The sequence below is a fragment of the Rattus norvegicus genome, chromosome 15, assembly GCF_036323735.1.
Source record: "Rattus norvegicus strain BN/NHsdMcwi chromosome 15, GRCr8, whole genome shotgun sequence".
Lineage (NCBI taxonomy): Eukaryota > Metazoa > Chordata > Mammalia > Rodentia > Muridae > Rattus > Rattus norvegicus.
Genome location: NC_086033.1, coordinates 101,581,450 through 101,602,798, shown reverse-complemented (window position 1 = coordinate 101,602,798; position 21,349 = coordinate 101,581,450). Strand labels below are relative to the sequence as shown.

The 21,349-nt window shown below is 45.2% G+C and overlaps 1 protein-coding gene across 5 annotated transcripts; it reads left to right on the top strand.

The window, feature by feature from the left end:
- Window positions 1-19: 19 nt before the first annotated feature.
- On the top strand, window positions 20-21,034 carry Tgds (TDP-glucose 4,6-dehydratase). 5 transcript variants are annotated; one of them, NM_001394729.1, is made up of 12 exons: window positions 81-182; window positions 2,136-2,202; window positions 4,662-4,730; window positions 5,728-5,818; window positions 10,841-10,983; window positions 13,202-13,300; window positions 15,382-15,441; window positions 16,107-16,150; window positions 16,922-17,087; window positions 18,022-18,080; window positions 19,086-19,183; window positions 20,329-20,572. In NM_001394729.1, the coding sequence occupies exons 1-12, from the start codon at window positions 97-99 to the stop codon at window positions 20,412-20,414; spliced, it is 1,068 nt and encodes a 355-aa protein (NP_001381658.1). In that variant the 5' UTR covers window positions 81-96; the 3' UTR covers window positions 20,415-20,572. The 5 variants fall into 5 exon arrangements, 3 of the variants coding, with proteins under 3 accessions (XP_063130417.1, NP_001381658.1, XP_063130418.1); XM_063274347.1 differs by lacking the exon at window positions 20,329-20,572 and having other exon boundaries at window positions 20-182; window positions 19,060-19,164; XR_010057832.1 differs by lacking the exons at window positions 16,107-16,150; window positions 20,329-20,572 and having other exon boundaries at window positions 21-182; window positions 19,060-19,193.
- Window positions 21,035-21,349: the final 315 nt, after the last annotated feature.

The following is a 21,349-nucleotide window of genomic DNA, read 5'->3' as shown; positions in this document are numbered from 1 at the left end:
TGTCGGGGGGCGAGTCGTGTCGTAAAACGTCGTGAAGGTGCTTCCCTCGGGTCTTCAGACGCGCTTTACGGCGGCGCTGGCGCCACGGAGCTGAAGATGTCGGCTGCGAGCCGGGAGGAGCGCTCTGGTCCTCCCGGCAGCTTTGCGAAGCGGGTCCTGGTGACCGGGGGTGCTGGTTTCATGTAGGTAACGGTGCTGGTGGCTGAGAAGTTTCTCCCCACAAACCCTAACTTTTCCCCGCGGCTCTCCTGGTCTTTGGCACTTAGGGTCCACCGCTTTGAAGATCCGATATGGGGAGGGTCCTAATGCACTGTCTGGATGTCCGTCCAGTTTCCTCACTTTTTGGCCAACAAAGCCTCTAACTTGAGGCTTCTTTAACAGCTCCCCTACAAAAGGGGGAACGCAGGAGTAGCGTGCTGTCCCATTCCTACCTGCCCAGAGGTGTTCCTCACCTGTCACTTTTTGAGGAGCACATGTCAGTTTCATTACATTTTTTTTCCTGCTCTTGACAAAGCTCCCATCAGCAGATATGGGCCTTTCTAAAAGCTTGACTCGACACGACGTGAGGATCGTAATGGGACGCTTTCTCTTGTTTTAGGAACCGTTTACAAATCCTTTATTATTCCTCATTTGTTCAAGGCTCATACCCGTGTACCATGAGCCTGTCCTTTCTATTTGTGTCAAAGGTTATCCTTAATTTGACTTCTCACCACTGTCCCCGACTGCTTTAGGCCTGATACTGCCTTCTTTTCCTTAGAACACTGCTACTATACCTCGCCTGATTGATCTCACTCACTTTCTTACACTTTTTAAAAGTGTGTTCCTATTACAGAAGTCGTTTTTAAGGAAGTGAGATGCCTCTGCATAGAATTTTACAGTCATGGTTTCTGTGAGACTTGTAATAAAATCTTTTATCAGATTTAGAAGACTCATGTGCTCAAGCCCTGCTTTCCAACCTAATCTCTTGCTTTTCTGTACTGGCCCACAACTCTCTCAGGCTTCTTGGAACATGATAGGTTAGTGCTGCTTCCTGACTTTAGACATTTGCACTTCTTTCTTGCATAGGCTGTTAATTCACCCACATGTCACCTTCAGAGTGCTTATGGGCCCACTCTAGGCTACTGACCCCATTCAACACTACCTGAAATTACATGGAGTATTTGTGTTTACTTGCTTATGGCCCTGCCCTCCTTCTAGAGTGTAAACTGTATGGCACCCACAGAAAGAAAGGTCTGGACCATATCGTGCAGGTATTCAGTAATAGTTGAGTGATACCCAAGAAGTCTTCTGCTCTTGTAAAACTCAGTTTCTCCTACATGGGGAGGATACAGAGTTTCTTGGTTACTGCCCATGAACGTGCAGTGGTCCTTTTCAATCCAGCAGACCCTTTGTTGAGGGTAGGAAGCAGGAAGCCGAGATTCACTTAATAACAGGTGTGTATATGGGAAAATGCTTGTACTTGCATGGAAGGCCTGGTCCGCAAAGAATGTCCTTGAAAAGGAGGGAAAGGATCACCAGGCATAAACTTCACCTTCACAATTTGTTGGTGCTTCCAAGAGCCCAAAATGTATTTTTTTTTTAAAGTCTCTGGAGATTCCTTTTACAGAGATAGCTTCATTTCAGGGTTCTCTGGTATCCAGGAACCACTGCGAGTACCAAGCTTAAACTCAACTATTATTAGCCTAGGAAACCTGGGTTTAGTTCAGCATCCTCCTGAAATTTTAGGCTTACTCAAGCCAACTTCTAGTACAAAGAGAGCAATTGCAGAAGTCAATGCAAGCATAGTATGCTGTAGTGATATCTGTCTAACGCCCTCACAGTCCTTGCAGAGGTATACTGGACTTGTGCAGTGGCTCTGATCAGATTTTACATTTCTCACGCTCACACTCACGGCACGTGTGGAAACCATCCTTTGGTTCTTCATTCTCAGGGTCAGCCAGTTTTATGTGGTACAAGGAAGATATGAGAGTTTGTTGTAGGATTAAAAGTGCACGTGTATGGTGTGTGACATCATTTCTATTGTGGAAAAGTGTAGTTAACTTCTGACTGTCTCCCTACCATTCCGCAGCTTAGGGAATGTTAAGAATCGAGGGAGCTTAATGTTTGTCACTCACAGAGATCTTGTCTCCCTGTAGTGCATCCCATGTGATTGTCTCCTTAGTAGAAGATTATCCCAACTATATGATCATAAACCTAGACAAGGTAAGTATGAAGCGAGCTTCGTGTACTAAAATCTGACCTCCACTTACCTCCTAGCCAGGAAGCTTTAAGCAGCCGCGCCAGAGAACTGAAGAGTGGCACTTGGCAAGATGTTCTTGCCCTGCTTCCTCCGTAGTCACCCCAGCCTCCCAGGATATGCACGGTCATGTGTTCTTGCTGTATTTAATCTCAGGCCAAAGCCTTTGAAACTTTTATTTTGCTAGACTATGAACTCAGTGATTTCAAGTGCAGTATTTTTAGCCGAAGAAAAGCTTTTTTACCTTTTGAAAATTCCATATATACTATACTTTTGTGATTACTATTTTTAGAGGGTGTTGACTTTTTAAAATTAACTTTGACTTTATAATTGCTACTGCCCAGAAACATCCATATGCGTAGTTCTTTATAGCAGCGGAACATAATTAAAACCAGTTGCAGTGGCACTTGCCTATAATCTGAGCACTAGGGAGGTAGAGGCAGGAGGATCAGAACTTTAGGGTCATCCTTGAACTATATAGCAAGTTCAGGGCCAGCCTGGGAACACACGAGATCCTGTCTACAAACAAACAAACAAACACAGCAAAATTAACTTATTCTTGGCAGTCTTAGTCATGGTTGAAGTCTCCCTGAAGAATATGATTCTTTAGCTTAAACAGAAGATGCAAATGGTTTTCTTATTTTTATGAAACACAATGGTAAACCTGTACAGACAAGGAATAACCATTAACTTTCAGTACTTTTTTTTCCCTGTCTTAATGTCAGAAAGAGGTGAACAGAACTTTTTTTCATATCATTTATTTCTTTGGGGGTAGAGGCATCCCTGAGCTGTAGCTTGCATGTAGGGAGACCATTTGTGGTATTAGTTCTTTCCTTCCCTATATGACTCCTAGGTTCAGGCTTGGGAAGTACCTTTACCCACTGAGTCACTGGCCTGCTCTAAAGGTGCTGCTCAGGCTGCCCCCATACTTCTGATTCCTGCATATCTGCCTCCTAGCAAATCCTTATAGTGTGCAAGGCCACAACCAGCAGAGGCAGGCGGATCCATGTGGGTTCAAGGCCAGCCTGCTCTCCATGGGGAATTCCACAGCAGCCAACGGTACACACTGAAACCCTGTCTCAAAATATATAAATAAAAATAAAAACATAATAAGTTATGGGTAGGTGTGCGTGTTCTGCATGTGGGTTGTGTGCTTACGAGTGCAGTTGCCCTGGAAAGCCAGAGGCCGTGAATCTGGAACTCCAGAAGTGCGGTCACAGGTGGTTGTGACCCAAACTCAGGTGTTCTCGAATAGCACGAGTGCTTGGTCCTCTGGACTAGCAAGCAGCCAGTGCTTGTAACCTCCAAGTCATCTCTCCAGCCTCAACCAGCTCTTTTTAAAACGCACTCACTATTTACCATGGTAGCTAAAGAAGATATGTGTATTTCCTTAGCTTTACTATTATAAGTTATAATAAGTATAAAGCAGGTGTGTTTGTCTTCAATTGCTTGTTCCTTTTCTGTTAAGAACTAAACTTCTCTAGCTACCATCTGCTGAAGGGGAGCTTAAGCAGGAACTTTTTAAAAACAAAATTAATCTATTTATTCACGGAACACCCCAATATCAGCCCCCTCCTCCTAGTCCTCTCCTGTCACAGCTCTCCTCCTCCCATTCACCCCATTCCTCCTCTCCTTCTCTGAGAAGGGGGTTTCCCTTACCCCTCTGCACATCAGTCACTGCAGGAGTAGGCACATCCTCTCTCACTGAGACCAGACAAGGCAGCCTTGTTGGGGAATAGGATCCAGAGGCGGGCAGCAGATTCAGGGACAGCCACCTCTCCAGTTGTCGGGGAGCCACATGAAGATCAGGCTACACTCTGGTACGTGAGCGTGGTGGCCCCTCGGTCTAGCCCATGGGTGTTCTCCGGTTGGTGACTCAGTCTCTGGGCCCCCAAGGGTCCAGGTTAGTTGACTCTTGTTCTTCCTGTGGAGTCCCTGTCCTCTTCCAGTCCCTCAGTCCTTCCCCTGACTCCTCCACAGGATTCCCCGAGTTCCTGTCTGTGGGTCTCTGCATGTGTTTCTGTCTGCTGTTAGGTTAGCCTCTCAGAGGACAGTTAGAGCTGGAACATTTTTTTTTTTTTCTTTTCTTTTTTTCAGAGCTGGGGACCGAACCCAGGGCCATGCGCTTGCTAGGCAAATGCTCTACCACTGAGCTAAATCCCCAACCCCGAGCTGGAACATTTTTAAAGAGAAACTTTAACAGTGTTTCTCTTGGAGTTTGCTCTTCTGAAAAGTAACAATGACCTGCTTTTACTTCTAGGATATCAGGAACTTTGAAGGTGTAGAACTGCAGGAAACCTCCTAGGAAGACTTGTCTTTGTGTCATAATGTTGAACATTTATGACCTTTGAAACTAAACTGACACATTGTAGAAAGAGCTGACTTGTTTTGTCCTGTTTCCTCACCTGTATTCTCTCTCTTTAAGCTGGATTACTGTGCAAGCTTGAAGAATCTGGAGCCTGTTTCTAACAAGCAAAACTACAAGTTCATACAGGTATGGACGTTTTGCTACAGTTATTTGACAGTGCCTCTTAGTCATGCAGAAATCATAATATCTTTGTGTTACAAACATGTTAAAGATCAGGTAATTTCCAGAAGTAGTTCAGATGTAGAGTTCCCCTTGTAGAGGGAAAGACAGCTGGCGTTTGGAGACCTCAGCAGACCTATGGGTGGCTGACAGATAGCATGACTTACACATGCATGTAAGCATGGGTGCTGCAGGGTTAGTTAGTGGTGATGAGCACATTCCCCGGTTAGTTAGTGGTGATGAGCGCACTTCCCAGGTTAGTTAGTTAATGGTGATGAGCACACTTCCTAGGGCTAGTTAGTTAGTGGTGATGAGCACACTTCCTAGGGTTAGTTAGTTAGTGGTGATGAGCGCACTTCCTAGGGTTGGTTAGTTAGTGGTGATGAGCGCACTTCCTAGGGTTGGTTAGTTAGTGGTGATGAGCGCACTTCCTAGGGTTGGTTAGTTAGTGGTGATGAGCGCACTTCCTAGGGTTGGTTAGTTAGTGGTGATGAGCGCACTTCCTAGGGTTGGTTAGTTAGTGGTGATGAGCACACTTCCTAGGGTTGGTTAGTTAGTGGTGATGAGCACACTTCCTAGGGCTAGTTAGTTAGTGGTGATGAGCACACTTCCCAAGATCACTCCAGCTTTTGTGTTTGTTTTAAATTTATTTTAGTATTGCTTTCTAAAAGGTTTATTTTTCTTAATGCTAAAAGATTTCCTAGTGGTTTTACCTTTACAAATATGTGATTAGAAGCCAGCACAATAGAATATTACTTGAAACATGTTTTCAGAATATTTTGAATTAAATCCTTATGTTCTAAGATCCTGAAGAAGTATATCGATGTTACACTTGCATGGCTGCGTGCATGAGTGGAGACATTCTCTGTTGAATTTAGGGTGAGAACTGGAGGGTGCTGAGTAAACTGGTTTCTACAAAAGTTGACCGCTCAGGAACCCCCACCTTTCTCTGCCTTCTGTGCAGGGTGACATCTGTGATTCTCACTTTGTGAAGCGGCTGTTTGAATCGGAGAAAATAGACATAGTCCTACACTTTGCTGCACAGACTCATGTAGGTAAGCCCTGTTTTACACTGTAGATGTGGCTGACAGTTTTCTTCTCTAGTGAATAAATTCCAAGTCCAGTAATAGGTCGACTAAGCAGGAACTTCAGAGTCTTTGAAAGGGACACACCTGTGGCCAGGAAAAACAGCCCCACATTGCACACGCTGACCAGAAAGAATCCCGCTTTGTTTTCGTTTGTTTTTTTAAGTGGGTTCTGGGAATCAAACTTAGCTTCTCACGCTCGAGTTGCCTGGCACTCGGGTTGTTGACTGGGCCACCTCCTGAGCCCTGATAGCTGGCACTTCCTCTAGGTCCTGTTTTATCCCTGTGTGCTGAGCTGGAACATGGAAGGAGCTTTAAAAACTTTGAGTTGACTCAAATTCAGACTAATGGTTAATTCTGAAAGGAAGGAATGGGATGAGCCTTTAATTACAGTTTTATGTCACTCCTCTTGGGTGGCAGGTATCCCGAGGGACATTATCTGAGCCACTGTGTGCATTTGATGTTGTTTTAATAACTCAGCTAGCCTTTCCCCTGGGAATTCTGACATAGATTTGGAGATGTTGGTTAGAGAAGTCAGGGCAACATGGTTGCAGTGTTGCCTCACCCAAGCACAGGCAACCGGGCTGCAGAGGCAGCTGGCGGGAGCTGCTCCTGCTCCTACACACTCAATCCTGGGCTTTCCTCCGCTCCTCTCTGTGGACCCGCTGTCTAGCATCCTGTCCAGATTGGTATGTTCCTGTCTGGGCTGTAAGTGTGCGTGCGCACACTCCCTGGTACACATGCGCACAGGGGCTTACATTCTTGACTTTTCTGTACGCATAGGTAGTTGGTAGTTGGTTGTGGGTGTAGATCGTGCATCCTCTGCGCTGGCCCATGGTTGTGTTTGACGTTTGTTAGGTGTTGGGCTGCTCTTCTGTGCACCTTTAAACAGCATTGCTGTGAACCCTCTCATCCTGGATCGTGTCCGTCAGCACACCTTCTGTGTGACGTCTGTCCAGGGCCACCAGGCTTGCTTTCTTCAATAGTGAGGATGTTGCAAACTGTTTTGCAAAGAAGCCATGCTGACTTGCAGCTCTTATCAGATCGTTTCTGTGGGGCCAACTCTCATTATGTTTAATTTACAATTTCCCAAATTTGTAGTGAGATTGTGTTGTTTTTATATTTTTTGATCATTTACATTTCCTTTATAAAATTCTGTTGAAATTATTTGTCTAGTTTTTTAAAAATCCTGTTTACATTTTTCATATTGAAATATCTTAATGAGAGATATTTTAGTAAGCAAACTGAGAAGTCTTGTGTATTCCTAGCTTCCTGAGCCTTTATCTTTATGATATCATATTTATTGTGTATATATGCACTATGCATACATGTTTGTGTATGTGTGTGTGCGAGTGACTGTGAGTGTGTGAGTGCGTGAGAATTTGAGAGAAAGGAGAGAGAGAGAGAGGGAGAAAGAGAGAGAAAGAAGGAATTTGTGTGTATATATATTTGCATAGGCACATGTTCCTGTGCTGGCACATGCAGGAGTCAGAGGAGGACGTCACATGTCTTACTCTTGTGCTCTGCCTTGCACCTTTGAGACAGAGTCTCTTACTGGACCTGAAACTCACAATCTGGTCTAGGCTTGGTAGCCAAAGAGCTCCTGAGATCTGCCTGTCTCCACTCCCCGTGCTGGGATTCCAAACATGTGGAGCTTGTGGTGCTGGCACTTGAACTCAGGTCCTCCTTCTCTTGCTCGCAAGAGCCCTCATACCCACTGAACCACCTCCCCAGCTTGGATCGTTCTTGATGACGTGGCCTTGAAGTCCTTAGAATTGACTCTACATGTGCTCTCTGTGTGCTCATCCACGGTGTTTACCCCTGTATCCTTCAGAGATGTAGCTAGGAGCTGGTCTGTTTCCTTCTCCCCACTGCTGCTTTGGAAGGCAGTGTCTGCAGGCACCTTACCCAGTGCAGTCAGCCTTTCAGTGTAAACTGGAAACCTTTGGCCTCTTCCCCGGTCATGCACCTCGGCTTTGTCTATGCTTAGCCTTGCTTTGAGCTAAGGTTTTAAATCTGCTGTGCTGGTTTTGTTTTGTTTCCAGTTCCACTGTAAGTCAGTTTTAGTGTCTTCTACAGAGCTATTTTGTGTTGTCAGTACTCGTGTGTATTCGAGCTTTGGAAATGATGATTTTCTTGTTGTATTTTATTCCAGTCATATGTTTAGTCAGAATTTTAAGCAGGTTCTTCTTATCAGTTCTTAGGGTGCCTTGAGCTTCAGTTGATGCTGGCAGTCACCTGGGTGCTAGGTAACAAACCTGTGGGCTGGGGTCTGTTGTTCTTACTTGGTCTCTTCTCTTTCTTTAAAATATCATTAGGAATTCATAGGTTTTAACACACGGGAAACTTTTCTTTTTCTTTTCTTTTATTTGTTTGTTTGTTTTTTGTTTATTACAGGCTAGCCTCAAACTCACAGAGATCCACTAGCCTCTGCCTCCCGAGTGCTGGAATTAAAGGCGTGTGCCACTTTCATTTCTTGCTTGCTTTAGTCAGTTGTGGTGTTGTGTTATCAGCACTCACTCCTTCGGTTAGCTTCTGGTCGCCTTTTGCGTCCTCTCTGGTGTAACCTCAGTAGCTTTGACAACGTCCTAATCTCTGGTGAAGCAGGATGTTCTGTGCTTATCGTCATGGTTTCCCAGCGTGCTCTGCCTTTTCCATGTCCTAGCATGATTTTTTGTAGGTATAAATTTTTCTCAACCTCTCCTCTAATCCACCACCCACCAGAGATAATGGAAAAGAAAAGTTATTAGGACACCGGGTGAAGTAGACCTGTTTACAGATAGTTCTTTGGGGGCGATTTTCATTGTCAGGATATCAGCAGTTCAGCCCAGTAACAAACCAAATACAAGTCAGCAATCCAGTCCACTTGACAGTCCACCCAGGGCAGCAAGGGCAGTCCAATCCAGAAGAAACCGAGAGGCTCACCAACTGGCCCAAGTCTACTTCAGAAACTGCCGGAAGCCACAGAAACCTCGAGAGAAGTTCTGTGGTGCGGTTCTCTCTCTGACATCACCACAAGTGGAGCTCAACTGCAGTACATGGTGCCGTCCGTCAGCGAAGACTCGTGAGGCAGAGCAAGGTGGCCCAATGCTGGAGCTCCACTGTCCGTGGTCATGCCTATCCCTCCTAAACGTCACGCGTGCTTTCACGTGTCTGCTGTGGCATTGTCCTCTCACCTGTGTGACATCATTGACTTCCCAAAGAGACCAGACATTCCTACTTCCACTTTTCTTCTGGTATGTCCCCCAGCATCAGATTTGGGTCCAAATTTTACTCGCGTAAGGACACACGTCTGGATTAAGGTGTTCATTTTGACTGAATCACCTCTGGAAAACCAGGCACATTCACATCCTGATGTGCTATGGGAGTGGGCACCAGCATGACTTTTTGGGGAAGAAGTTTAGTTCATAGGTTTGGATTAAGGGGTAAATGTGTATCACTTTGGCTACATATCACCAGATTGCGTTCCTCTGAGAATGGCTCTTTCATAGTGGTCACATATCAGATAGTGTGCATATCAGACACTTGCATTATGATTCATAACAGTAGCAAAGTTAGAGTTATGAGGTAGCAGTGAAATAATTTTGAGGCTGGGGTCATCCCAAACAGGAGGAACTGTATTGAAGGGTCACAGCATTGGGAAGGTGGAGAGCCCAGTATGCAGCCCAGTATGCAGAAGTGTGTTCTTCCACCATGCTTAGCCCCACCTACAAAATACCTTTTCTTATTTTTGAGTACTGTTTTATTTTGTGTATGTTCCTGAGTGTATGCATGTGCACTGCATGCATGCAGGAGTCTGGCAGTCAGAACAGGCATTCTATTCCCTAGAACAGGGTTACAGGTGGTCATTAGCCTGTACCATGTGGGTGCTAGGAATTGAACCTGGGTCTTCCACGGAGCCTCTCTTCAGGTATTTGTTCTTCACTGCTCTGATAAATAAGAGGTTTACATTGCAGTTTCCCTTTTGTAAGTGAAGTTGAGCATTGTTAGCTCCAGGACCATGTATCTGTTTAGAGTGTTTGTGTCTTGTAGCCATGTTCTGTGGGGCTATTCTTGTTTTTATAAATTATTTGTAGCTTGTTGATATGGCCTGTTTATCCCCAGTAAGTTCAAATATTTTTTATTTACTGTGTCGTGTATTTTTTATTTTGTTCTACTTTAGGCTTTTGTTTTGTTCTCAGGCTCTTCCCATCCCTGTCCTGGTTGCACTGGGGACTAGCATCACATGTGCTCGTGTGCACTGGGGACTAGCATCACATGTGCTCGTGGGTGCTCTTGCACCACCGATTATCCCCTGTGCCCACATGCCTGTGTGACACATGGCAGGGGCCGTGTGAGCAAGGGTGCTCCAGGGCCCGGTTATGGTGCGTTCTGACCGAGTGTAAAGAAAGGAGCTGGTTACAGAGGTGCATAGCATAGTCTTGGTAGACAGACAATGTCCTGATTGATCCATCAGGTCAGATCATCATTTCTCATTTCCATGTCTCTCCCCGTGATGCATGTGACTTCAGTCATAGGTGGCCGTTATGCAGAGGTATAAGACAGTGAGTGGGCAATTGACTGTAAGAGTGGACACTGTTGGCCTTCCTGCACACACACCCCAGTCCATGCTAGGTGGCCTTCTAAGTCGTGTAGCCAGATATATCAGGAATGTATTTGAGAAGAAACTATCTAAATGTGGTTATTTTTAAGGGTAGAGAAACTTGTACTATTGATCAGAGAGGGGTGTACATAATAGTCAGAAGCCGTGTAGCCCAATGCAGGAGGGGTTTGGTGGGATTTAGGTTGCTCATGCCAAATGCAGTATTAAAGCAAGAGTGGACTCATGACCACAATTAAGTAAGGCACCAGGTTCGGGACCGCCCTTTCTTGTGCTGTTTCCTAACCCACTGTGGCTGTGGTGAGCGATAGGGAGTGCTCTGAAGTCAGTTGGTTGGCGTTTGTTTTTCCCCATGAGCAGAATTATGGTACCTTTTCTCTCGTCCCTTTTAGATCTTTCATTCGTCCGTGCCTTTGAGTTTACGTATGTCAATGTTTATGGTACTCATGTTCTGGTAAATACTGCTTATGAAGCCAGAGTGGAGAAATTCATTTACGTCAGCACAGATGAAGTATATGGAGGCAGTCTTGATCAGGTAAGCTGAGAAAGTCTGTTCTGCTTACTGGGTGCCAGCATGGATGTCTGTGTGGCTAAAGTTCACTGGGCTTTTCCTGTGCTCTCATTGCATGCATTGTGTTGCCCTCCAAAATGTCGCTTTGTTCTTCTCAAGTGAGGAGGGTCACCCGAAGAACGTTAGCACCAGTGCAGACTTCCTCATGGTCTGACTGCTCTGCAGCACAGCAGGAGACCTCACGTACATCCCAGTCTTAAAACGCAATGATGTCATCTCCTGGGCTGTAGCCTGCCCCTGCTCATCGTCTCCTCTGGGCAGGAAACACTAGAACATGGAGGATGAGAAAGTTGTTGAAGCTGGAATCCATTCCTTCATTGTTGTTTTGGAGACAGACTCTCACTGAGTAGCCCAGGCTTGCCTGAGATCCCCTGTGTTGCTCACTCTGGTCTTAACCTGATTTCCTGCCTGACTCCTGAGTGCTGATTAAAGGGTGTATATGTACCTCCATGCCTGGGTCTGTTCATAGGAAGTCATTCCTGATCATTGTCTGTTTTAGACGGAGATAACAGCACCACTAGTCCTTTCTGCTAAACATGTGCTCTGTTGGGAAGTCAGAAGCAGGCTAGGGTCTAACAGTGTTGAGTCCTTGGTCAGTGTGTGTGATGCCCTGGTTTCACCCTAAGCATCTGTGTGCAGGCAGCAGTTCTCGTGTGTTTACTTGTAAATGTTCAAAGGTTAAGATCTATGCAGTTAGCACCTTACTGTAGTCATGTGATCTTGTACAGATTGAAAGGAGTAATGGCAGTCACAAGTTTAATTAGGTAAAAAAGAGTATGGTTCCTCGAGATTTCTGAAGTTTTAATCTTCAAATCACTACCGTGATTAGCACCCAACTGTAACCCAGTAAAACTGCGGATTTCCTTATATAGGTATATTTTTGTATAATTAAAACATATATTGATGTATGTTACTTTTAAAAGGGCTCCCAAACATTTCTTTTTTAAAAGATTTATTTATTTATTTTGTGTATATGAGTACACCTGCGCTGTCTTCAGACACACTGAAAGAGGGCATCAGATCCCATTACAGATGGTTGTGAGCCACCATGTGGGTACTAGGAATTTAACTCAGGACCTCTGGAAGAGCAGTCAGTGTTCTTAACCGCTGAGCCATCTCTCCAACCCCTCCTAAATATTTCTAATTTGTGGATATTTGGCTTGGTATTGGCCAGCAGTTGGTTTCCACTCTCTGGAAGATCTCCAGACTTGTCTCGGATAGGAAGCATTCAGTAATATCAGGAACTTAGAGACGGTCCTAATGTTCCAGTCCCAAGTCTGTGCAGCTGCCCTTCCCTTCAGGAAAGTTGAGTTATTTATTGTTTGCACAAAACAAAGGGCTGATGTAGAAGCTTTCTCCCCGCTCTCATTGTGCCTGGTACAGCACTATAGCTCAGCCATATCGCAGAGGCTATGCTGACGTTGTAGCCAGGCTTGGAGGCATAGACCGACCTGGGGACCAGGTCAATGATCTGAGTTTAGGAGGCTGAAGCAGGAGGATCCCAAGTTAAAAGCTAGCCAGTGTTACTTGGTAACACTCTGTCTCCAAAATAATAAATAAAAGACTGGAACAGTGGCTCACTTATTAAGAGCACCTTCTTCTCCTACAGAAGGCCCTGGCTTGGCTCCTGATACCCATGTGGTTGCTTACAATCACTGTAACTCCCGTTTCAGGAGAGCAAATGCCTTGTGTGGGTTCCGTGGGTCCCTGGGTATATGTAGTGCACATAAACTCATGCACACACACACACATGTATTAGTAATAAGTAACTATTTTTAAATGGTTGAAATATAGGTTTGATTTAAATGGCCTCCACCCAGTAACTTCCTTTTCCATTTCTTTTTCCACACACGAGCCTTTAGGATCTCTGCACTTGTTCTTTCATGATTAGGATTCAAGATATCCCCGTGCTGGTTTGGGTTTCGTTTGCCTTTTGGGGTAGGGTTTCAACTCTGGGCTTCATTCCTCCACCTCCTACGTGCTGGGATTACGGATGTGACCAGCAGAGCAGGAAATGGCTTTTTAGACACAGTGATTGACGTTTCACACTAGTGCCATGGTTGGTTTTCCATTTTGTTTTGTGTGTTCAGGTTGAACCCAGGTTCTCTTAAATGTGACCCAACTGCTGTTGAGCCACACACGTAGGCAGTATGTGTGACCCAGTGTCTCCTTTTAAACCTAGGAGTTTGACGAGTCGTCACCCAAACAACCTACAAACCCCTATGCCTCATCCAAAGCAGCCGCTGAGTGCTTTGTGCAGTCCTACTGGGAACGATACAAGGTAAAAGCTGGTCCCGAAACTTCTTTTGCTTTTCAAGAGAAGGTCTCAGCGTGTGTCCCTGGCTGTCCTGGGATTTAGTTATAGACCAGGCTGGCCTCAAACTCAGAGAGCCACTTGCCTTTGCCTCCTGAGTGCTGGGATTAAAGGTGCTATTCATCTATATCTATCCATCCATCCACCCACCCACCCATCCATCCATCCGTCATCCATCTATAGATCATCTATTTATCTATGGATCACCTATCTATGTCTCATCTGTCTATCTCTCCATCTCTCATCTGTCGTGTGAGTAAATGTGTGCACGTGTGTTCTGTAGTGTGAATGTGGAAGTCAGAGGGCAGCGTAAGGAAGGATGGAAGCCAGTTCTTTCCATGTACCCTGCATTCAGGTCATCGGGCTTGGCAGCAAGCACTTTGAGCAGCTCACCAGGCCTGCATTCTGAAGCCCTTAAACCATTCACTGTGGGTATAAGTGTTAAGGTCTAAGCTGGCTTTGGCATGAAGGCCTGGCTTGAGTGTAGGTAGCAAGGGCTCAGAGTATCGAAATCTTACATGGCCTGGACAAGGTCTTGTTCAGTTCCTCAGGAAAGCACTGACCTGGAACATACTTCACCCTGCTTCAGTGATAGAACATTACAGGTCTAGTGAGAAGCCTCGTGGAAATCCTACAAGGCGAGGGCGAAGATTCCTTCCTGCACTTGCTTTTCTCTGTAGGACTCAGAAGTCTTGGCTCTGTATGGAGGAGACGTGTAGACTTATCTTAGTGGCTCTGACAGTGCCATACTGGGTTTGCAGCAAAACAAGTGTGAGCAGCCCCAGTGCCATACAGTCGCCTCCCCACCAGCCACCAGCCATTGTTGGTTGTTAGGGGTTGATTCAGAAAGACAAGCAAGAGGTTCCTCATGTTCCCTTGCTCTGTGTGATGGGCCTTCTTACTTGTGAGAGTTGATTCAGTGGAGAGAGCCAACTAGGTATCTGCTGTGTAACTAAATGTAACTGCTGGAAGCCATTTTGGGAATGATCATGTGGAAGGAAGGCCTTGGAGTTTAACCTGCCTCTCTGTGCCTCCATCTCTATCTATCTTCCTCTCGTCTGTTCTTCCTGTTAGACCCTCTGCCTGTATCTGAGCCCATGCTCTCCTGTCTCTTTTTTTTAAACTGTGATCTTTTTATGTGGCCCTGGCTGGCCTGAAATTTAGTGTGTAGAACATGCTGGCCTCCACCTCAGAGACCCACCAGTCTCTGTCTCTTGAATCCTAGTATTAAAAGCATGCACCACCAGGCCTGACTTTTTTTTTTTTTTTAAATATTTTATTTATTTATTATATATTATGATTACACTGTCGCTATCTTCAGACACACCAGAAGAGGGCATCAGACTCGTTTCAGATGGTTGTGAGCCACCATGTGGTTGCTGGGATTTGAACTCAGGACCTTGGGAAGAGCAGTCGGTGCTCTTAACCACTGAGCCATCTCTCCAGCCCCAGGCCTGACTTTTAAAAGACAAAAATGGGGTCTCATTACATAGCTCAGGCTGGCTGTAACTAGGAATCCCCATGCCTTAGTTCATGAGTGTCAGGAGTACAAGTGTGAGCCTTCTTCGTGAGACTTACTTTGTTGAAGAGTAGGGGTGGAGGTTGTCATGGAAGCTTCTATGAGCCTCTTCTCTACTGTAGGTCTGCAGCCATCAATGCAACCGCAAAAGTAGCCTTCTTACCCTTACAGTCAGCCGGAGTATGGATCCTTTTCTTCTTCCTTTTCTCTGGGGGATTTGGGGGGAGGGGTTCTGGGAGGACTGGGAAGTTATTGGGACTCATGTCGTGAAAGTCCCAAATGATCAATAGAAACATTATGTAAGATAATATGTTACAACAAATAAACTTTTTATATACTATATCACTCACACACACACACACACACACACACACACACACACCCCTACTTACCTACCTACCTCAGACAGGCCCTTCACTATGTGCTGATAATGTGTCATTTAGGCACCAGTGTTTTGAAACTCTGTATATTTTAAAACAACCCTGCTTGTGGACCCTTCCTTGCACTGATATTGAATATTTACTCTAAGTTCCCAGTTGTCATCACTAGAAGCAGCAACGTGTATGGACCACATCAGTATCCAGAAAAGGTAAAATTATTTCTAAATTCTTAGTGGTGCTTACTGGTTATGCATTACTGAAAATAATCTGAGTAGTTGTTCCTCTGCAGGGACTGGTCTTGTGACTGCACAGTTGCGTGACTGTAGGCTGCATGTGCATCTCGTCTGCAGACAGCATCGGCTTGGCACACTGCAGCTGCCGTGCCTTTAGGTCCTTAGGCTGCTGTCTTTAAAGTGGGGAGTAATGAAACCCAGGACTTTAGGGGTCCGGTGTGAGGATGTGTGTGGACCTGTTGTCTTCACTGGACTCTAAAGCACCCTGCAGCCATGCCTGCACTGTCTGCAGTTGTGTCAGGGCAAACAGAAGTCAAAAGCTAGTTGGCAGTGGTGTGGAGAGCTTGGACTCACGGTTTGGGTGATTATACGTTGCTTAGACGTCAGGGGTGAGATGAGGTCTGATGACTGCCTTATGTGAGAAGTCCCCAGAGTGGTGATGAATGCTGGCTGCAAACCGTCCAGAAGACTTCCTCTGACCCCTGTGACACCTGTCATTTGGTTATAACACTTTACTCAGCAAACATTATATTTTTTTCATGAATTTAGGTTAAAAGAATTGGAATGTATTAATCTTATGAGTTTAAATTCATATTAATGTCATTTTCAAAGTCTGAAACGTCATTCAAATGTTCTTCTAGGTTATTCCAAAATTCATATCTTTGCTACAGCACGACAGGAAATGGTACGTTGCTTTCCCTTTGCGTCCATGCACTGTCAGTCGCTCTGCCAGTAGTGCTCAGTAGTAATAGTAATGCCATGGGCTCAGCGTTCTGCCAGCTCAGGAGTGCTTTCTCCACTTCATATGGTGTTTTCAGTAACTAAACTATGTCTCAGAAGTTACTAAGGTAAATTCTGAAGTTATCTGCTGTAGAATTTTGAGTTTCAAAATAAAATTTTCCTATCTGTGTATAATTTCCTATTTCCAAATGATTAATATAAAATGATTAATATAAAAGATTTTCCCTTTACCCATTATTTCTAGGTTCTGGAGCTTGAAAGCAGCAGGCGTGTATGTCCTAGGCAAGCACTCTGCTGACAAGCTGTAGCCCTCGCTCCCTCTCCAGCTCCTTTCCCAGGCCTGTGCTTTCCGTTTTAACTTTGAACTCGCTTAGGCTGGCCTTGAGCATGGAACCCTCGCCTCAGTCCCCAGTGGCTGGAGTTACTGTCCCGTAACCCCGTCCAGCTTAGGTGTTCCCTCAAAACGAATCTATGGTATGAAATTAACAAACGTTTCTTAGGATCCATGTTTTCCACGTTTTAAACTAAGAATCCTTCTAGAGTTTGGGTATCATATAAGGGATGGGGAAGAAATGTTAAGGGAGTTGATTTGTTCATTCAGAGACTTCCAGGGCCTCTGGGAATGGCTTCCTCAGAGTGGAGCTGGCCGTGGCTCACTCCTGCTTGCGAGCTTCCTTTCTGCACTTTATAATTCTGCCTTCTTTAATCCATTTAGCTGTATTCACGGGTCAGGGCTTCAGAGAAGGAACTTCCTTTACGCCGCCGATGTGGTGGAGGCCTTTCTCACTGTCCTCACAAAGGGAGAGCCAGGCGAAATCTACAACATCGGGACCAACTTTGAGATGTCAGTGGTCCAGCTTGCGAAAGAGTTGATACAGCTGGTATGTCTGCCATGAGAGGGTGTTTGCAGGGTGCCGCCCTGCAGGTCACGGCAGGGGTGAAGAATTTAGTTAGTATCTTCTCAAGTTAGCAACTTAAGGAAGAAGACTTGATCCTGGCTTAGAATTCTCCAGGTCTAGCTAGAATCCTTAACGGGCTGTGTGTGTGTGTGTGTGTGTGTGTCGGGAGGCGGGGGATAATGATGTGTGTGTGTGTAGCGGGGGTGGCATGTCTTGAAGGCAAGAGTAGGAAGCTGGCTAGATAGATACATTTTCATCCACAAACAGGAAGCAGAAGAAGACGGAGTAGGAAGTAGGGTGAGACTGTGAAACCTGCAAGCCTGCTCCCAGTGATATACTTAACTCTGGTAGGCAGAACCTCACTGCTACAGAAATGTAACATCTATAACCAAGCAGTACCACCAGTGGGGGACCAAGGATTCAAATACACGAGTGAAGAGGGGACATTTTTCATGCAAACTACAACTGAATCACTAGTATACCATTCACGTTACTAACAATGAGCTGATGGGAAAATAGTTCATATTATGTGTACATGCCCGTTCTGTGAAACGGCACGAGTTCTTGGGGAAGAGTACTCCTACGTCCTCTAGCTCTAAGGTGTTTGTACCTCGGCTTCAGAAATGGGAAACACTAATGTCAGTCACAGGCCAGTGAGGGACACATAGACAACTGTGAGGCTACAGCATGGATTCTCATCCTAGGCTTTTGCCTGGCTTCCATGCTTATGTAGTCCCTGTTCTTTATGGGGTCTGTGGAGTGAGTGCAGGCTCTAAGGATAGAAAGAACCATTGCTCTCCTCCTCCTCCCTCAAGCTGGGAGGCAGTTGTCTATTTTCTCTGCTTCTGTCAGCTGTTAAGTACAGTTGTTGCTCTGTGCTCTCATATTGTAACTCAAAGTCTGCTTTATTTGACAGATCAAAGAGACCAATTCAGACTCTGAAACAGAGAGGTGGGTGGACTACGTAAGTGACAGGTAAGTGGACTACATGAGTGACAGATGAGTGGACTTTGTGACAGGTGGGTGGGTCATGTGAGTGACATGTGGGCAGACTCTGTGAGTGACAGGCGAGTGGACTATGTGAGTGACAGATGGGTAGACTATGTGAGTGACAGGTAGGTGGGCCATGTGAGTGACATGTGGGTGTACTATGTGAATGACAGGTGGGTGGACTCTATGAGTGACAGGTTGGTGGACTCTGTGAATGACAGGTGGGTGGACCCTGTGAGTGACAGGTGAGTGGACTCTGAGTGTCAGGTGGGTGAATTATGTGGTGACAGGTGGGTGGACTCTATGAGTGACAGGCAAGTGGACTACATGAATGTCAAGTTGGAACATACAGAGAAGATGGTACAGTCATAGGTGCTTATACATTGATAAACTATATGAACTGGCCAAAACACCAGTTTAACCTGTGATTTTTCTTCTTAGTATAAGTGTTATAGAGGTTAAGGATAGCACTGTTATTGCCTGTGGGCTTCAAGTTTTAGGGACTCTTTCTCAGTCTGGGGTTTTGTCCCTTGTGCAGTCCAGAGACTATGTCCTTAGAAAACTGTTCTGAACTATAGTTAAATATAGACAAAGTGTCTTGCTCTCAGCTTGGCTCTCAAGAATCTGGAGTACTTTCATTGTGTGATTCCTTTTTTCACTCATCAGACACTTCTTGTTTTTCTTCTATATGTTAGGCACTGCATTTGCACCTAAGTTAGGGCTTAAATAAATTATAGAAAGGATAGGCTCTAAAGAATGTCAGGCATTGGTAATTATGGGGTTTACATGTTTATAAAATGTTTCTACAATAAGCATGTCACCAGGGTGACTTTGTTCTAATGTGAACTAAGAAGGTGTGTGAAAGTGCATTCTTAAGTGTGTCTAAGTTGTGCACACGTGTATTCACAATGAAGACATGTGAGTGTGCGTTCTGTGTCTCAGATGTGCGCACGTGTATTCACAGTGTCATCTTAAATCTTGCTTTCCAAGACCTCATAATGACATGAGATACCCAATGAAGTCTGAAAAGATTCACAGCTTAGGATGGAAGCCCAAAGTGCCGTGGGAAGAAGGAATCAAGAAGACAGGTGTGTAGTAACGGCCTCCGGGGAGCAGTGGGGGAAGGGCGCTGGCGTCAGAGCCCTGGAGATGAGCAGCGCGCTGAGGGACTGTGCACTCCAGCTGCTCTGCTCCAGTCTAACAGCTGTCTCTGGGCAGAGTTCCCTGGGCTTACGCTCATGCTCCTCCCGAGTCTCGTGACGGCAGAGGCTGCTTCCCCTGCTCTGGGTCTCGTGACGTCAGAGACTGCTTTCCTGGCTGGGTGCTTGGCTCTGCGTTTGCTTCCTGGCCCCAGGTCACCTCATGCAGCTTGCTTCTCCCTTGATAATGTATAAAATAATGGTCCATGATAAGGTCAGTGGGGTCTTAGGTTTGAAGAAAATCTCTGTAAATTCAATATGTACAAGAAAGCCTCGTAAGGTGAGAGACAGACAGACAGACAGACGACAGATGCCCACTCTTTGGACCCTGATATGCCTTTAGTCCCAGCCTTCAGGAGGTGGAGGGAGGAGGATCTCTGAGTTTTATATATATATATATAAAAAACACTGGAGCTGCACTAGTGAAATCCTGTCTCAGAAGACAAAAGAACAAAACAGAAGAAAAAAATAATTTGGACTTGTATTTGTAGGGAAGGATCCACCCAAATGTACAAAAAAAGTCTTGATTCAAAACTTTAACACAGAATACGTGGGTCAGGTACTGAAAAGCAAAGGCAGAGCAGCTTCCATTTGTAACTAAATGTGGAGTACTCACTGGAGAGGCTAGCAGTGCACACTGTAAGCTGACGTCGCCTAATGGCTGCACACTGTAACCCTGTGTCACCCAACAGTGCACAGCATGCATTGACTTCACCTGTTGGTGGAGAGCTGTTGTCTCATGTTTCCTGATCCCCTGTCATCACGTTGGATGAGCAAGGGTATTTTTTATATACAATAACCTTAAAGCCAGAATAAATGACTTAGGACTTTCACTGGAAATTACTAACGTCCAAGTGTCCTCCACATTACCCTGGCCGGTACACACACCCATTACTGCTTTCCAGACTCCCTGAGATGCGTCACCTGCTGATCTTCACCTCAGCTTGAAGAAGGGACTTTGCTGACATAGCCAGGAAATGCTGGCTAATTGATGTCTATTTTTAAAATTTTCATTGTCTTGATTTTCTTGCCAGTTGAGTGGTACCGAGAGAATTTTCACAACTGGAAGAATGCAGAAAAGGCATTAGAACCCTTTCCAGTCCAGCCACCATTTATATAACTGCCAGTTGCAGAGAAGAGGACACCAGCGCACCTCAGCCAGTGACACAGTCAAGTGCCTGAATGAAGTCTTCTTTCCTGGGCTGGGCGATGCCCTCAGCATAGATCGCGTGCAGTCATCGGCATGGGCATCAGCATTCACCATTGGTCGAGAGCTCACTGTGGAGATGCTCTCGGCAGACTTCTCCAGGGACCCAGGCACTGGTCCAGCAGAACGTTCTGCTCAGCAGAAGCTTAGACACGAGCAGGGCGGGGCCCTGGCTCTGAGCAAAGGCAGGAAGTGGTACCGTGCATGGCAACCTGGCTTTAGACATCTGCTGGCTCCCAGCCTTCTGCAATACCAGGATTTTCTGTCTTGACTGTATTTTCTAAGGTCCGATGATGTGAAAACTGAGCAAAATGGAAGACTAGCACTTTTAGACTTTTGATAATTTTGTAAAATTAAGTTAAATAGATTTTAAAGGTAAGATGTTAATTTCTTACATTTTTTAAATCAGTAGTTGATTTTATATAACCTGTATCAGAGATTTTATCATGTATTTACTATTTACAATAGTTTTATTTATAAAAGTGTCAATATATTTTAATATATTAAATGCTGATTGTGGCTTTTTTAGTGAAGTATTTTTATTTTGTTTATCATACATTTACAGTCTCTTTGCCCTAAAGACTTCAGTGCAACTTTGAAAAGTAACTGAGCCGATTGATACTGGGTGGACAAAAGTAAAGGCTGCTCTGTTGTGAAAGTTGATTTCATACCCACCAACTTGGTGAGAACCCGGCTTAGGGTTTCCATTGCTGTAAGGAGACGCCATGGCCACAGCACCTCTTAGAAAGGAAAACATTTCATTGTGGCTGACTTAGTGTCAGAGGTTCAGTCCATTATCATTGTGTGGTGTGCAGGCAGACATGGTGCTAGAGGACCCAAGACTTCTA

Bases quoted from the DNA above. Each gene is read 5' to 3' on its own strand.
- Tgds (NM_001394729.1), top strand. From the start codon at position 97: ATGTCGGCTGCGAGCCGGGAGGAGCGCTCTGGTCCTCCCGGCAGCTTT. The intron at 16,151-16,921 runs GTACGTTGCTTT...TAATCCATTTAG, and splicing joins CTACAGCACGACAGGAAATG to CTGTATTCACGGGTCAGGGC. The intron at 18,081-19,085 runs GTAAGTGGACTA...TTGCTTTCCAAG, and splicing joins GTGGACTACGTAAGTGACAG to ACCTCATAATGACATGAGAT.